Here is a 16815-nt window from a genome sequence, read left to right as displayed (position 1 = left end):
TATGGACACCTTTATCTTCCTCCACACGTAATCCTAATAATACTCAGATTCTCTACACAGCCAGATTCTCCCCACAGCTAGATTTTCAGAAAAGCTGGTCAGAAAAAAGCTGAACCAAACAGGCCCTATGCAGTTCTGCTGTATTACTCTCTCTCTCTCTCTTTCACGTTACTGCAGCCGAGACAAAAGAAAAGGAGATGGGTGATAGGGGCCCGCGGTGGGTATTTTTTATATATTGATAAAAAATATGGCTGTTTGTATATGGTTAAGATATAGAGTAGTTATGGATGTGAAAGTTTAGCTAATATATTTTAAAATGTTGATGACTATGCTATAATATTTTTTTAATTGCATATGACGAGTGCACAGTGAAAGTTCTCTTCAGTGTCCTCATATTTTTTTCTTTTAGGGCTAGTTTAGAAACTATATATTAGTATATTATCAAGGGATCTAAGAAAAAATAAACTAATTTTTTTAAAAAAATAAAAATTCTATAAAAATTGGAGTTGCTAAACTAGCCCTTATATTTTTTTAAAAAAAAATTGGAGCGGAGCGCGTTGAGTAACGACGAATCGACCCGCTCCTCCGCTCGCACTCCTGCAGCCGGCGGCAGCCAGGAGCCAGCCCACAGCCCCACACAGACGCGGATGCTCCGCACGCGCTTCCCTTCTCCATCTCCGTCCAAATCGCGATCAAATGCCACCGCGCGCATCGCTCCTCCTCCGCCGCCGCCTCTCCGCCCGCCCGCCTCACCGCGATCACCCCGAAGTCGCCGCGCTGCTAGGGGTCCTCAACTCGGCGCCGCCGTCCTCCACGTCGCTCTCACACGCGCTCTCCCGCGCCTTCCCGTCACCCTCCGACGCCTTCCCTCTCTGCAGGCTGCCTCACCTCCTCCCGCTGCTCCCCTCCCCTCTTCTCTCCCTCCGCTTTCTACTATGGCGCCTGACCCCATCCTCCCCGCTACCCTCCCAGCACGCTCTCTCCTCACTCGCCACCTCGCTCCCCGACCTCTCATACTCCGTGCCGCTCCTCCTCTCGTCCTCCCCACGGCCGCTCCAGCTCCCGCACTATGCCCTCCTCCTCAACATATCCGCTCACGCCAGTCTCTTCCCTGCCTCCCTCGCCGTCCTGCGCCACATGCGGTCCTTCGACCTCGTGCCCAGCGCCGCCTGCTTCCACCACGCCCTCCGCGCGGCGGGCTCCGCCAGCGATGTCTCGGCAGTGCTTGAGATAATGTCTGCGTCCGGCGCTTGTCCAACCGTGCCCGTGATCGTGGCCGCTGTGCATAAATTGGCGTCGGCGGGGGAATTCGAAGTCGCCTACCGGCTGATCGATAAAATGCCGGAGTTCGGGTGTGTGCCCAATGCTGTGGTTTACACGGCAGTGCTCGATGGGATGTGCAGTTTCGGGAACGTGGATGCGGCGTTGAGGCTGATGAAGGCGATGGAGGGTAGTGAGTTTGGTGCAAACTGTGCACCCACCGTGGTGACCTATACGTGTTTGGTGAAATGCCTCTGCGGGAAGGGGAGGGCGGTCGAGGCTCTCGCTGTGCTGGATAGGATGACAGAGAGACGGGTGATGCCAAACCGTGTTTTTATGCGGACGCTGGTTGAAGGGTTTTGCACTGAGCAGAGGGTTGTCGACGCGTATGATGTGGTGGAGCGTGTAATTGGTGATGGGAGTGTTTCGAGTACACAGTGCTACAATGTTCTACTCGTTTCCTTGTGGAAGGTTGGCATGGGAGAAGAAGCTGAAGGACTGGCACGGATGATGATGACGAAAGGGGTGCAGCTGACCCCACTCGCTGGCAGTTGTATGGTGAGGGAACTGTGCATAAGGAAGAGATCGTTGGATGCTTGCTACTGGCTGGGAGTGATAGAGGAGAACGGGGTGCTGTGTGACTCTGATGTGTATGGTACCTTGTTGCTTGGGCTGTGTGAGGAAGGCCACATTCATGAGGCATCAACATTGGGAAGGAAGGTTGTCGACAGGGGGATCCTCATAGAATTATCTTGTGCTGACCGTTTAGTGGAGTTGCTGAAGCAATATGGTGATGAGGAGCTTGCGTCAAATATATTGGGATTGAGAAGGCGCCCTGAAGGGTTGTCGTTTTAAGGATTTTGCGATTCTGTTCCATCCTTGTGAATGAAGAATATCTTGATTAGTCATGGGATGCGCCAAGAATAATGTTTCACTGCCTTGTTGGGAATTTGCTCGTCAACAGATTCAGCAAAATGGCCTAGTGCAGTCAAAATGCTATATATCATTATAGAAACCTTTTTTTCTATAAAATCAGTCTAGACCACTGTTGAGTACATCATGGAACATACAAGGGTGTTTGGTTTATAGGGACTAATTTTTAGTCCCTCTATTTTAGTCTCTAAATTGTCAAATATGGAAACTAAAATAGAGTTTTCCTTTAAAATTAGTCCCTAAAAGCCAAACACCCCATAATCCAACCAAAATCCCTCTCAGCTACTTGCTTCTTTTGAATGACTTTGCTGAAGAACATGATACAGATCCGGATGACACTTGACGTCACGTAAACTTCCATTTTCCTTTATGAGGTTTATCACCTTGTTTCGGAGGCTGATGATATGCTTCAAGAAGTGCTGTGTCTGTCAGTTCAACATCTTAGATCTGTTTCATGTACTTGTAATACTAGGCAGCTCTGTATACTGTACCCTCAGGTTTTGCTGTTCCCTGTTCGGAAGGAATAAAACAGCGATTAATTTCTCGATTTCATATAACATTTTTTATCGTTGAGCACAGCCTGCACTTAAATTTTGAGAACATTTAGTTGGAAATTTGATTGTCCGTAAAATCTGACATTCTGCATTTTTTTGGTGTAAGTATCGCTAGGCGGGCCATCTGATGCCGGTGGGAGCAAGGATGGCGCTGATTGAGTAGGCGCAGCCGCTTGTTGCATTTGCAGGTGGCTGCGGCGATGGGCGCTTGAGGTAGTGAACATGGGCAATCTTGTGTGACCGGCACTGGCAGTGTGAATACTTTCACGTAATTGTAGTGCAGGGTGCAGAGCTAGCAATCTGGTTCCTTAAAACCTGAAGCCATTTCGAGCTCTCCCCGCGTTTTGCGGTCGTAGTTTTGCAGAAAGGTCCTTCGTCTTTTTGCGATTCAACCCGTGGTCCTCGCCCGAACCTCAATCAGGTTCGGTTGGGCGCCCTGCCGCGGTCCCCCGAGCACCGGTCTTGCCTCGCCCAAACCCTAGCTTGTTGCCGCCGCCGCCTCCTCCTGCCCCGCTTGCTTCGAAGCTGTTGACTCGCTTCACCGCCGCGACGAGCATCTCAACAACCTCCGCCACAACGACGGGCACGAGCCCCTCCACCGCCTCCGACTCGTCGCCTCGGCTCACCACTTTCTTACTAGGGCGGCACCGCTGTTCGCGCAGAGGAACAGAGTTGCCGCATTCGCATGGACTCCGCCGCCACTGCCCTCCTCGAATCTGCCTCCGCCTCTTCCGCCAACGTCGCAGGCAAGGAGATATCTGCCCGCCACCTCGCCCACCGCACTACCTCAACATGACCTCCTCCTCGCTCTGCAAGAAGTCAGACCTCGCGCTCCTCCACATGGTCCCCTGTGCCCCGCTCTGCCGCCTCCTTGACAATATCCATGAGGTTTTGCTCGCCACCAGGCTCACCCTCCTCTTCCCCGCCGTCCTACTCGCGTTTGCCACACAAATCTTCCACTTCAGCTAGGCAACTCCTCTCCCTCTTCCTCCTATTACTGTCATTGCAACTTTTCCCATTTAATTTCACGCTGCATAGAGTACTCCAATTCGATCAGAACTTGGGCATATTCTTCGATTGATATCCTCTGCACCGTTTGCAGGGTCATGTTATTTCCTAATATGTGGACGTTTAGTGAATCAGAGCTCCAGAATTTGGAAAACACAAAGCTCAAGCCTCAGAAGAAAGTTGGTCTTTATAATGCACCCTGTTGTCCAAGTTGCCATTTCCAGATTTTTTCCAGCAGCTATAGATATGCACGAACATTTATTTTCACTGCTCGAAGTTTTAGACTGATAAAGTGGACACTGCATCTACCAGCCATAGCTCATTAAGGTGTGTCTGATGTATCTTACGGGCTGCCTCATTGTGTGGTATTTTCTATGCACATTATCAGTGATTTATTAAGGCAAACATGTTGGGCGTATGTATTTCTGTATGTTGGGCACTCTATTCATGTACTAATATCACAGTCATGTTCATTCTTTAAAGTGCACTGACATAGTGAAGCATTTATTTAGCGGACAGCCTGCAGGATGAAGATGATGAAAACTGTTTTCAACCTCTGCTTTCATCACATAATTTGATGGAGTCAAATGTTTAATTCATATGGAATGCTCCAATGCCAGTTTATACTGACATGTTTTGTTTGTTGTACTACAAGAGATTAGCCTAATTCGGTAATATAGTTATTCTTAATAAATGAAATGTATAGTGAATGCCTGTGGTACTAAAATAAGGTGGTAAAAGTTTGTATGGCTGGATTGAAAAATCACAATGAATGAAATATTTATTTATGGGATCATATACCGAGAATCATCTTTGGATGGCAGAGGTGTCTAGCTAGATGCGCATCTTTCTCATGATGGCACACAAACTGATTTGGCACTTTGCAGCCTTCTTATTGTTCAATTTGTTTTGCTGCAAACTGTCGTCATTATCTTTTAAATGTGTCGTGTTTTAGTATGTGAAATGGTGGTATGTTCTGCGTTTGCAACATGCAAGTTTCACAGATGCTATAGCCACGACGACAGGTGGAGCCCGATTACAAATATGTATGTGTTCTGTTTAAATGTAGGCTCTACTTGCGAGTGAATATGCAAAAAGAAATTACAAGCAGGCTTGTTTGGTATTATTCAGAGTTCAGCAGGTTAATAATGCAGTTTGAAGTCCAGACATGCTGCTGGAATTATTTACCTGGTCTGAGTTCTGCTTGCTGATACATTTTGTTATAAATGTAGATTGGAGGTGTAACTGGAATTGCACTGGGTGCAACTGTGTTCTTTTCAGTCTACATGTTAGTTGTATTTGCCATGCGGATAATGTCCATATGTTTTTCTCTGCAGCTGTTATTGAGAAAGGCGACGGTTATTATACATATGTTTAAGATATCTATCATACCTAAGATGAACAGGCTGTAATTCAAAATTTGGTAACTTAGATTTTATCCAAAAAACAGTAGTAGATTAATTATTGCTAAATGGTTCTCTCAGTACATGAACACTCTTTTGTTTTATGTTGACAGTACGTACAAAATCAATCATCGACATCCATTTATGTCACAATCTAATTTCTATGCCAACCAATCTATGCAGGAAAACAAAGATGGCATTCAACTACTGAATGCGGCTATAGAAAAGGCTTGCTACACGGAAAGGTATGTTCTCTCTTATCTACTTGGTTCACAAACAGACAAACCTTTGTGTGTATAGTTGATTCGACTTAACTGTGTGGCAGGTGGTCATCGAAATGGATGTTCTTGCTTCTGAATTTTTCAGTGAGGACAAGACTTATGATCTTAATTTTATGCAGGAGGTAAGAATTGCAAATGCTTATTATGCTTTTGTAGGTTTATGTACCTGTAGCTATAGCTATTCCCTATGCTATTATGTTGGACTTTGATAATATATGAGTTTTATATTAACGTGTACTCGGTTTCTTGGCCAGAATGATGATGGTTCAAACAAAATTTATCCCTAGATGTAAATTATCATCTTATTTTATTCCTAAATGTAAGATTTTCATTGTGACTATAGTCTGCAATTATTTCGTGTATCACTATATTTGCATATTGATATTGGTCGTCGTCCATGCATGGAAAATATAGTGATGTGTGTGTTACAAGTTGTGATAATGCAAAGATTTGTTGGCTGACAGTATAGTCCCTATATAACAAGCATGACACCTTTTCATTTCTGCTACTTCTCATTTTTGCACATCTTGGATACTATGGTATAGTCCAGTGCTCCAGTTATTGATGATGCCTGGAACCATATATCCCTAATACTTTAATGACGCTCAGCCTCTAGATACCACTAACCTTATATCATTTGAATTGATTGTCAGCTTCTGCACACTTACATTATGGTATATGTTCAGCCTGCAGATATCTATATGATTGATGAACCAAGTGCTTATCTTGATTCAGAGCAGCGTATTGTGGCCTCAAAGGTTATCAAGAGATTCATTCTTCACGTGAAGAAAACTACATTTATTGTTGAGCATGATTTCATCATGGCAACATACTTGGCTGACAAGGTCATTGTTTATGAGGGGCGACCTTCTATTGACTGTACTGCCAATGCACCACAGTCTTTAGTATCCGGGATGAATAAATTCTTATCGGTAAGTGCATGATAACAAAATATGGACTGTTACCAATAACATAGCGTGCTCTTTGTTGGTCCAGCCATATGTAGTTCTCATAGTTTAATCTTCAGTCATACTATATATCTGCACTTCAAACTTTTATTGGCCTGGAGTCTAGCTTATTACCCTTTACATTGGTTCCTATAGTATTAACCTAGGATTTCATGGGTTGTGCAAAAACATAGAATTTCGTGCACCATTTTTCTTTTGATTTTGGTGTAGTATCTCCATGTTGGTTTCCAAAAAAGATCGAACCAACTACAGGCTGTTTATAAACGAACAGGACTCTGACAGACCAGGCTCTTCAAGACCTTACTAACACCTTGATGTCTAACAAAAATCTTCAGTATGATTTGAGAACTCGAATATATTTGCACATAAAAAACCTGTTGCTGTATCTGTGTCATTGCTTTGATTTCTTCATCATTGGCTTATCTATTTCCCTGCACTAACTTCACTTGCCATTCTTGTGGTAGCATATTGACATTACTTTTAAAAGAGATCCGACCAACTATAGGCCACGTATAAACAAGTTAGACTCTACAAAGGACTTGCTTAATTTGCAATTCTAGAGCTGATTCAGTGTGAATTTAGAGAGGTCATCATACATTTGAAGTTGTTAATTTCAAACTGAAACTGTATTATATTTAGTGCAAGTTTGTTTTTGTTGTTTCAAGATTGGTTAGTGGTTACAGGGTCGTAACCTTTGGATTTTGGTACAGTTTGCTGTTATAGTAACCTAATTATATTCCTACCACTCAGCCTGAAGGAGGACTGACATCTGATTTTTTTTATACACTTATTCCTAATTTATGGTGTTCTTTCTCTCCGAAGTGAGTAAAATTGTGAAGTGAGCCTTCATGTTTTCTATGTGATTGGTACCAATAAATCCAGCATACACCTTTACCTAAGAAAGTCATGTTCAGGATAGATAATTTTAGCTCGCCCTTTAGAAAAAGCTCCTCAAGAGTACCGCAGCTTCTCAAATTTAGCTCAATACATGCTTTAATGTTCTCACACTAATCACTGTTTACAGGTCATCGCTAGATCATGGTTTCTCTGCTTCTGATCATGGTTGTGAGCCTTCTTGTATGTCAATATCCATTGGTCGTTCCCGCAGGCAGTAGCCGCCGAGCCCACTGTCATGTATATAGAGACCATCTGCTACTAAGACCTTCTGGTCGTGAACTGTGTTGTTTAATTACTTGTGTAACCGGCATCTTTTGATAAACATGACATATAATATATTTTGTAAGGTGTCCGGTTCCTCACGATTGTGCAATCAGCTTGCCATTACTAAGTTCATAACTTTCTATATATGAAATTTATATAGCGCCCGATAGGGCGCTGTCTTTTCTAGTCTTCAATTTAAGGGCCACTCTGACTTGCAACCGGAATATGACTTGTTGCTGTGATTTTGCTGACGGGAACAGAATGGGCCGTTAAAATCTAAAGAAAATTGGCGCCTCAGGGATGCTTCGTCAGCAGCAGAGATCAAAGTCACCTTCACGTCCCTCTTGACACCGAAAATAACAGCAAAGTGAATCACGGCATGACAATGGCATTTCCTCTGTTCCGCAGCTGCTGCTGACATTGGCTGACGCGGTGACGCCTGACAGTGAATCTACTCTTGCTGCAGGTGGGACCAGAGAAGCTCGCCCGTATGCGTCTCCACAGGGTTCACGGTTGATCCAGGATTTAAATTCGATTCGAAGAGACTTTCGGCCTAGGCCAACATCGTTTTGATGATCACCACTCCGAACCCTTCCCCAAGTCGTAGCGGGCTAGCGGCCTCCTCAGTCCTCACAGACAGGCAACACCTAGCCGTAGCATTGTAGCAACACGCGCAGGCCGCAGACACTCAGCGCTGCCACACGGATCACGCAATGCCTCCCGCCATGCTCGCGCCGGTGCCCACCAGGCCGCGCTCCAACCCCTTCCGCCGCCGCAGAGGAGCTGCTCCGCGCCTCCTCGATCAGACTGCGACGGCTGCGGCGAAGCGGCCCGCTGAGTCGTCCACCTCGGCTTCCTCCTGCTTCTACAGCGAGGTGATCTCCAACTCCACCTCCCTCGCCGCGTTTCAGCACCCAGAGAAGAGGCGTCGGCGCCAGGACGCGGACGCGGACGAGGCGCGGCCGGCCGGCTCCGAGTGCTCGGAGGTGATCGGCGGCGCGAGGGTGCGCCCCGCAGAGGTCGAGGCCTCCGAGTCGTCGTGCCTCGGCTCCGTGCTCGAGTCCGACCTCGCCTGCCCTGAGCAGCTCGCCGACAACGCTGAGGCGATCGAGTACTCCTCCGCGTGCGATGAGCTGACCCCGTCGGAGCCCGATGAGGAGGAGGTGCTCAGCGGTTCCAGCGGCTGCGCGCTGTACTCCCTCAGCCCCCTGATCAGCTCCCCATTGACCGAAGATGACAACGACGACGCGCCCTCTGCGACATTCTCCCTCTTCCTCGACTTCGCCAAGCAGTTCGTCCCCTGCGTGCACCCCAAAACGTGCGCCGTCACCAGTACCGCTCTCGATCTCCTGACGGTGAGCGGTTTCTACGCTATGTTTTTTCTTCTTCAATTTGTTGGGAGGGGTTCGATTGCATTGATCAGTGCGGTGTTTCATCTGGTAAATTGGTAATGTTTTGTGGGAATGCTTGTGTCAGGGGAGGCGGTTTGAGGACTTAGACGACGAGGAGACCTACGAGCGGTTCCGGCGGCGCGAGCGGCGTGAGGCAGTTGCGCGCGACTACACTGAGGTGTACAGGTCCATACCCGACAGCTACGGCCCTCTCGTCGTGGAGCAACGTGTCTTCATGGTGGACTGGATCATTGAGGTCAGTGCATACTAAACTCTGTATTCTGCCCGCACGGTACGTCATTCGGATTAACAATTTACCTCAGGTTATGCATCCGATGTGACCGAATTTATACGATGTTAGGGGATGTACATGCTTAGGCCAGTGAGTTCAGACTTGCATTGTGCCGGCGTTGCACCCACATGACTCTACTAGCACCATAGATGCATGATTCCAGTTATCATGTGAGGCAGCAGTTTAGTTAGTTCTCTTTCTTATTTTGCATTGAGGTAGTTATCTGCTACTGAAAATGTTTTTGTTAACACTAGTTGATGAGTAGATTTCACAATAGCTATGTTATGCAGATGAATGTCGTAGTATACCTTTTTGTCTGTGAGTAGTCATGCTCATTCTTATTCTATACTTTGATCACTGATTCTGGCAACCAACAAAGTTATGTTTGAATAGTAGGTACTCATGTTTACATGGTCTGTTTGATAAGCAAGGGAGAAGCAGCTGGTTCAGTTACACAACAATGTTTCTCTGAATTTCCCTTGCATCTGAACCCCTATCTCATTAGCACACTGCTCGCATGTCTGGAATCATATCTTGTAGGAATCAGGAATTCAGGGTGCTTGAATCTTCGGTATCTGAATATGAAAATTTCTGTCTGTAACTCTGTATATACCCTTTATTTCATATTGATCCCCAATTTAAGCTTTCTGATGTGCTTGGTATTTTTATGAGATTTCAGAGAACCCCTGAAAATACTGCCATAACTATTTTTACAACTGAAGGTTTGAATTGCCATTAAGCATTACGGTTATATTTTCCTTGTACTCTGCTACAATGATTTCACTACTCAAAATCACGTGATGCAAATTTATGTTTATTCATTTATAAATTCATTCCAACATTAGAGTTTGGTTGCAAGGAATGACTCTTTGTTATGCAATGCAGCATTCACGTCTGATGAAGCTCCAGCCAGTTACAATGTTCATGGGGATTGGATTGATGGACCGCTTCTTGACACAAGGGTATATGAAAGGTTTGGAAAACCTTCAGTTGCTGGCCATTGCCTGCATCACCCTGGCTACCCGCATCGAAGAGAACCAGCCATACAATTGGTAATGCTCTCCCTTGTATTACATGTTTCAACTTTTATGTCTATTTTTAAGCGATTCTGTTTCTTCATATTTGGTGAGTTATAGCTAGACCATCTAGTCCCCTTCTATGTTCAATTCCCATAAAACTACTGATATAAGTTGGTGATTCCATGAGTGAGCTTCTCCTTTAATTTTTGTTGGTTCTAACTTTGCCTCATAGGATATATGCGGATGATAAGCTATGTTTTTATCCATTTGCATCAGTACCACTGAAATATGCCTTGGGTCTTTTTTTTAATTTCATGCCTTGGGTCTTTGACAGGCTTTAGCAGGGCAAATGAGATAGTTGGATTTAGTAGAACTATTTTACCGTTTAATCATATTATGAATCTGAAACATATCTGCATATGGCATTTCCATCTGTCATTTGTTCCTTCTGATACTTGGTATCTGTGCAGCTTGCGTTTAGAAGTGTCCATAAGGTGAACGTTTCATAAGTTTCTTTTTTCCAGGACATAAATTTGGGTTTCTTGATTGTGCTGTCACCTAAGATAAAGGCATTGAGCATACTAGTTAGCATTTTTTAGTTGACTTGATATTTTTATATATTTGATTTGTTATGTATTACTACAATTAGAATTTGGAAGACATGTCAGAGAAGTATATTAGCTGAAATTTCACTTGATCATGCCCTTTGTTCTCCAGACCATTTTTTCTTTTCCTTGTTTCTGTTAAGCTAAAATGTGCAACATTAATTTCACTGCTTGATCCCTTTCAGCGTCCTTCAAAAGACTTTTAAATTTGGGACCATTAACACCTACAGCCAGAGTGAAGTTGTTGCCATGGAGTGGCTGGTTCAGGAGGTCCTCAACTTCAAGTGTTTTGTCACAACACCTCACCATTTCCTATGGTACCACGAACTTCCTGCTTTCTTGTCTACTCAGATGAAAAAAAGTAATGAGATACCAACACCTCCAATGTTGCAGGTTCTATCTGAAGGCTGCAAATGCTGATGACAGTGTAGCGGACCTGGCAAACCACCTGGCCTTCCTCTCACTTGAGAACCCTAAGCAGCTCTCCTTCTGGCCCTCGACTGTGGCAGCTGCAGTGGTAGCTCTTGCTTGCCTTGCCACAGGCAAGGAGCCCTCATGCCATTTGGTGATGGAGGTGAACACCCCCCAAGTCCTGCATTTCTCGTTATAAATTTTGTCACATCTGCTATTGTTTAGAACTTGGTATACATATATAAATCAAAGTATGAACTGTAACTAGCAGAAGCTCAAGTCGGTTAGCTTCAAAACAGATATCAGACTCCAAATTTACATGCTCAGATTCGAGTTAGACTGGAAATGCCTAATGAGTAGCTCTTTACATATATGCAGACTCACATGAGGACGCAGGACGATGATCTACCAGAATGCCTAATGGTACGCTTCTCCTCTTCTTTTTTTCTCTTTTGTTTTTGGAAAGACACTGGTTGCCATGAATCAGATTCATGCATGCTACAGTTTGCAGGTTTGCTAACCTTACATCCATTATTCTATGCAATCTGTTTCATGCAGAGCCTCGAGTGGCTGATCGAGTGCGTCCCGTGATACCCAGAGCTCCCAGGTGACAGCTGCGTTTCACATTTTTTTCCTGTACATGGCATTAGTCTGCCCTGTAGTGTAGATAAGATAATAGTCAAGGAAGCACGAAACGTAGCTTGTGGATTTTGATTACGCAGCTTTCTGATTAGGAGCACGACAAGGACGAGATTTTGGTCTTGAGTTGTCTGCCTTTAGGGACTGCTGGAATGTCTATCTTTACATCGTTTATTTGCTCTTTAGGGACAGCCAAGGCTGGGCGTTGTTGTACTCGTTGATATATTTGTTTAACCAATGTATTGCTGATGGATGATATACCACTGAAATCTGTTGTTCTGGTGTGACACATGAGGCAAGATCTTGTGATCCTCGAAGATGCTCACGTATAAGGTCTCTGTGGTGCTCGGTGAGCAGAATACTATCCTCAGGCCTGTCAGGTTGCCTGCTAAAGTTTCGTCTCAGTTAACTGCAGATCAGAAAAGGGCATGGAATGTCGTTACTTGGATCCGCCAGGACTTCAGTTTTCCGACTCTGATCATCTGTGTTCTCTAGCCGGAGTGGGATGACTAGCTTGAAGGAGGCGATCGATTCCACTTTCAGGTGTGGGGACTCGGGAGGGGCCCGCGGCTGCGGCAACTCTTTTATTAGATATAGGGCCATAGGGGCCGTGGGAGATCCATCTTGCACGCCTTAAATGAGGAAAACGACCGGCAGGCATGCCATTTTCAACCATCATTCGGTTCCGTGCATCAACATGTGCATTTGTGCATGTTCCCGGAATGGTTGGAGGCGCCTACAGAAGCGTGCATCTCCCCTTTCACCCCACTTGCGTCTTGCGATTTGGGGAATCCATCTGCGTTTGTGTGCGCTGAGGAATGCATGGTACAGGGCGCACCATAGATTGGATAGGCTTGGCTGTTGTGAATGAGTGGCGCTGCCACTAACACTAATGCGTGTGCACACATTGCAGCACACTTTGTATTCTACAGTGGGGTCTGAGGCCGGTATTGTGTGGACAGCACGTTTTACAAAACCATCTCGGGTGAGAAAACCGTTACCACAAAATCGGTAAAAACCGCTCGGTTTGACCAATCCAAATCAATTTAAATTCGAACCGGTTTATCGACGAAAACTGCTCTAAACCGCCAGTTTATCACGAAACGAACCGGTTTTTGCTGTTTTTTACAAAAAATGGAAATTTTTGACAAGATTTATTTGTAACTTGCTCAATTCACATTGCACAGTAAATATTAATTGATTCACACGACATGTGTTCATCAAAATAACATACAACGTACATATGCAACCACAAACTCTAGTTCTCATGCAACAAACAATCATCGAACTTCGCAATACTCAAATACAAGTTCTTTTACAACTCTCCAACGAGGCAACGACACATAGGACGACTTATTTCACAAAACTCACATGTTCAGCTCGAGTCATAGTGATAGTATTCAAGCATGTTGGAAGGATCGTGTTATTGTTCCAATCCGTCATAGTGATAGTGATAGGTCTATACAAAAGATATGAGATACATCAGTGAGAAAACAAGAACGACAAATAAATACTTATACACAAAGCAAAAAAAACATAACAGTATGTGTGTTTGGTGTTTGTGTATTGCATGTGCACCTCACCAAGTGTTGGACTTTTAACCTGATCAACAAATCTTAGGAACACATACAGAAGAACTGGAGCTAAGTGTTCTAGATTAGGTCTTGTCTAGACAGATAGTTAGAAGAACTAGAGCTACTTGTCGGGGACCATAATTAGGGCACCCTCAAGACGCCTAATTCTCAGCTGGTAACCCCCATCAGCATAAAGCTGCAGAGGCCTGATGGGTGCGATTAAGTCAGGGATCAGTCCATACGAGTGACTCGATCACGCTTCGCCCGAGCCTAGCCTCGGCCAAGGGCAGCCGACCTCGAGGGACTTCCGTCTCGCCCGAGGCCCCCCTTTTAACGGCGGACGCATCTCCGGCTCGCCCGAGGCCTTGGCTTCGCTGAGAAGCAACCCTGACCAAATCGCCGCACCGACTGACTGAGTTGCAGGAGCATTTAACGCAAAGGTGGCCTGACACCTTTATCCTGACGCGCGCCCCCCGACAGAGCCGAAGTGACCGCCGTCACTCCGCCGCACCACTGACCGGTCTGACAGAAGGACAGCGCCGCCTGCGCCACTCCGACTGCAGTGCCACTCAACAGAGTGAGTCTGACAGGCAGTCAGGCCTTGCCAAAGGCGCCATAGGAAGCTCCGCTCCGCCCGACCCAGGGCTCGGACTCGGGCTCAGCCCCGGAAGACGGCGAACTCCGCTCCGCCCGACCCAGGGCTCGGACTCGGGCTCAGCCCCGGAAGACGGCGAACTTCGCTCCGCCCGACCCAGGGCTCGGACTCGGGCTCAGCCCCGGAAGACGGCGAACTCCGCTCTGCCCGACCCCAGGGCTCGGACTCGGGCTCAGACCCGGAAGACGACGAACTCCGCTCCGCCCGACCCCAGGGCTCGGATTCGGGCTAAGACCCAGAAGACGACGAACTCCGCTCCGCCCGACTCCAGGGCTCGGACTCGGGCTAAGACCCAGAAGACGACGAACTCCGCTTCGCCCGACCCCAGGGCTCGGACTCCGCCCGGGCCTCTGCCGAACGATCTCCGCCTCGCCCGACCCGGGGGCTCGGGCTCGGCCTCGGCCACGGAAGACAGACTCGACCCCGGCTTCGGAGGAGCCCCCACGTCGCCCGACCTAGGGCACAGGCCCGCCACGTCAACAGGAAGCGCCATCATCATCCTACCCCGAGCCGACTCGGGTCATGGAGAACAAGACCGGTGTCTCATCTGGCTAGCTCCGCCAGATGGGCAATGATGGCGCCCCACAAGCTCTGTGACGACGGCGGCTCTCAGCTCTCTTACGGAAGCAGGTGGACGTCAACAAGGACTCGACCGCTCCAACAGCTGTCCCTCCGCCAGGCTCCGTTGCTCCTCCGACAGCCACGACATCACGCCAGCAGGGTGCCAAGATCTCTCTGGCTGCCACATTGGCATGTACCTAGGGCGCTAGCTCTCCCTCCGCTAGACATGTAGCACTCTGCTACACCCCCATTGTACACCTGGATCCTCTCCTTACGCCTATAAAAGGAAGGACCAGGGCCTTCTTAGAGAAGGTTGGCCGCGCGGGACGAGGACGGGACAGGCGCTCTCTCAGGGCCGCTCGCTTCCCTCACCCCGCGTGGACGCTTGTAACCCCCCTACTGCAAGCGCACCCGACCTGGGCGCGGGACGAACACGAAGGCCGCGGGATCTCCACCTCTCTCACGCCCGTCTCCGGCCACCTCGCTTCTCCCCCCCTTCGCGCTCGCCCACGCGCTCGACCTATCTGGGCTGGGGCACGCGGCACACTCACTCGTCGGCTCAGGGACCCCCCGGTCTCGAAACGCCGACAGTTGGCGCGCCAGGTAGGGGCCTGCTGCGTGCTGACGAACAGCTTCCCGTCAAGCTCCAGGTGGGCAGTCTCCAGCAACCTCTCCGGCCCGAGACGGTGCTCCGTTTCGGGAGTCTCGAGTTCATGTCGTTCGACGGCAGCTACGACATGATACTCCTTCCACCGCCGCGAGACAACGACAATGGCGGCCGACAACCCGCCCACCGGCGGCGGAACCGACGACATCTTCCCCGCGTGGTGGAAGAACAACGTTCGAGCTCGCCCCGTCCTCTCCCCCGCCAACGGAGGAGGAGGCGGGGCAACCAAGGCCAAGCGGGAGGCCGCGCTTCGTCGGTCGTCGAGCGAATCGACGTTCCCAGCGCCCCAACGGAGGGCACGCCGGGCGTCGACCTCGCGTTCGAGACGAAGGCAGGCGTCGTCCCCCCGCGACACGCTGATCCTGAGCAAGAAGACGACGCCGGCGCACTCGCGGAGAGCTTGCAGGACGTCGCCCCTCGTACCTGAGACGACGGTGCAACCAGTCCCCGATGTGACTACGTCGCTCCTCGTCGACCAAAAGGTACTGACTAACTCCCATCTTACGTCATTTCGACTCGGCCTCAACCCGCCAAGCGACCTCGCTTTGGCGGACGCTCTCATTGAGGCGAGTGCAACCCCACTGGGGTTTCGTATGCGGTCGCCTTGGGACCGATTGACGGACGTCTCGACCTACGGGCCCTCTGGTTCCGAGGAAGATGACGATCCCAGCATCTGTTGGGATTTCTCTGGATTTGGCAACCCCAGTGCCATGCGGGACTCCATGACCGCATGTGACTACTGCCTCTCCGACTGTTCCGACGGAAGCCGCAGCCTTGACGACGAGGACTGCGGCCCAAGCTGCGAATGTTTCCACGTCGAGCTAGGGGATCCCTCCGAAGGCAACCATCTTGGCATGCCGGAGGACGGTGATTTTCCTAGGCCGGCGCCTCGCGCCGACATCCCGCGGGAGCTAGCTGTGGTCCCTGTTCCGGCGGGGGGTCACGACCCACAGCTCGAGCAAGTCCGCGGGGCGCAGGCCAGGCTCGACGAGGGAACAGGGGCGCTTGAGACGATCCGCCGGGACGTCGGGCAGGCATGGGCCGGAGAAATACGTCACCTGCCCCAAGGTCTCCAGCACCGCGTCGCCAACAATGTCAGGCTCAGGCCGCCGCCCGCATCCAGCGAGGTTGGTCAGAACCTGGCAGCCGCAGCGATGCTCCTCCGCACGATGCCGGAGCCATCAACCACCGAGGGTCGGCGAATCCAGGGAGAGCTCAAGAATCTCCTGGAAGACGCTGCGGCCCGACGGGCCGAGAGCACTGCCTCCCGAAGGCAGGGATACCCCTCGGAGCCTCACGCCGCGACTTCCCGATTTATGCGGGAAGCCTCGGTCTGCACCGGGCGCACGCGCAACACCGCGCCTGCGGCCCCGGGCCACCTCGGCAACGAGCACCATCGACGCGACCGTCGGGCCCTCCTCGACGAAAGGGTG

General features: G+C 48.8%; 2 protein-coding genes, 1 long non-coding RNA gene and 1 pseudogene across 4 annotated transcripts; 3 read left to right on the top strand and 1 right to left on the bottom strand.

The window, feature by feature from the left end:
• Nucleotides 1–643: 643 nt before the first annotated feature.
• Nucleotides 644–2179, top strand: LOC100217071 (uncharacterized). The gene has a single exon (NM_001143441.2). It carries the CDS (start codon nucleotides 697–699, stop codon nucleotides 2113–2115), a length of 1419 nt encoding a protein of 472 aa, NP_001136913.2. The 5' UTR covers nucleotides 644–696; the 3' UTR covers nucleotides 2116–2179.
• A 1046-nt stretch (nucleotides 2180–3225) lies between these two features.
• Nucleotides 3226–6431, top strand: LOC111590585 (uncharacterized). The gene is made up of 3 exons (XR_002749721.1): nucleotides 3226–5403; nucleotides 5484–5561; nucleotides 6126–6431. It is a non-coding gene; the product is annotated as an uncharacterized lncRNA (long non-coding RNA).
• A 1603-nt stretch (nucleotides 6432–8034) lies between these two features.
• LOC103633005 (cyclin-SDS-like) lies at nucleotides 8035–12212 on the top strand. The gene is made up of 7 exons (XM_008654698.4): nucleotides 8035–8923; nucleotides 9045–9215; nucleotides 10137–10303; nucleotides 11061–11192; nucleotides 11269–11449; nucleotides 11665–11709; nucleotides 11845–12212. The coding sequence occupies exons 1-7, from the start codon at nucleotides 8282–8284 to the stop codon at nucleotides 11875–11877; spliced, it is 1371 nt and encodes a 456-aa protein (XP_008652920.1). The 5' UTR covers nucleotides 8035–8281; the 3' UTR covers nucleotides 11878–12212.
• Nucleotides 11574–12532, bottom strand: LOC100276478 (uncharacterized; annotated as a pseudogene). The gene has a single exon (NR_157021.1). The product of NR_157021.1 is annotated as an uncharacterized protein (transcript).
• Nucleotides 12533–16815: the final 4283 nt, after the last annotated feature.

The sequence above is a fragment of the Zea mays genome, chromosome 1 (genome assembly GCF_902167145.1).
Source record: "Zea mays cultivar B73 chromosome 1, Zm-B73-REFERENCE-NAM-5.0, whole genome shotgun sequence".
NCBI classification, from domain to species: domain Eukaryota; kingdom Viridiplantae; phylum Streptophyta; class Magnoliopsida; order Poales; family Poaceae; genus Zea; species Zea mays.
The sequence above is the reverse complement of the archived record's forward strand: the minus strand, read 5'-3'. Positions and strand labels throughout refer to the sequence as shown.

Coding starts and splice junctions, on each gene's coding strand:
- LOC100217071 (NM_001143441.2), top strand. CDS start 697: ATGCCACCGCGCGCATCGCTCCTCCTCCGCCGCCGCCTCTCCGCCCGC.
- LOC103633005 (XM_008654698.4), top strand. CDS start 8,282: ATGCCTCCCGCCATGCTCGCGCCGGTGCCCACCAGGCCGCGCTCCAAC. Junction 8,924..9,044: donor CCGCTCTCGATCTCCTGACG/GTGAGCGGTTTC, acceptor TGCTTGTGTCAG/GGGAGGCGGTTTGAGGACTT. Junction 11,710..11,844: donor ATCTACCAGAATGCCTAATG/GTACGCTTCTCC, acceptor TGTTTCATGCAG/AGCCTCGAGTGGCTGATCGA.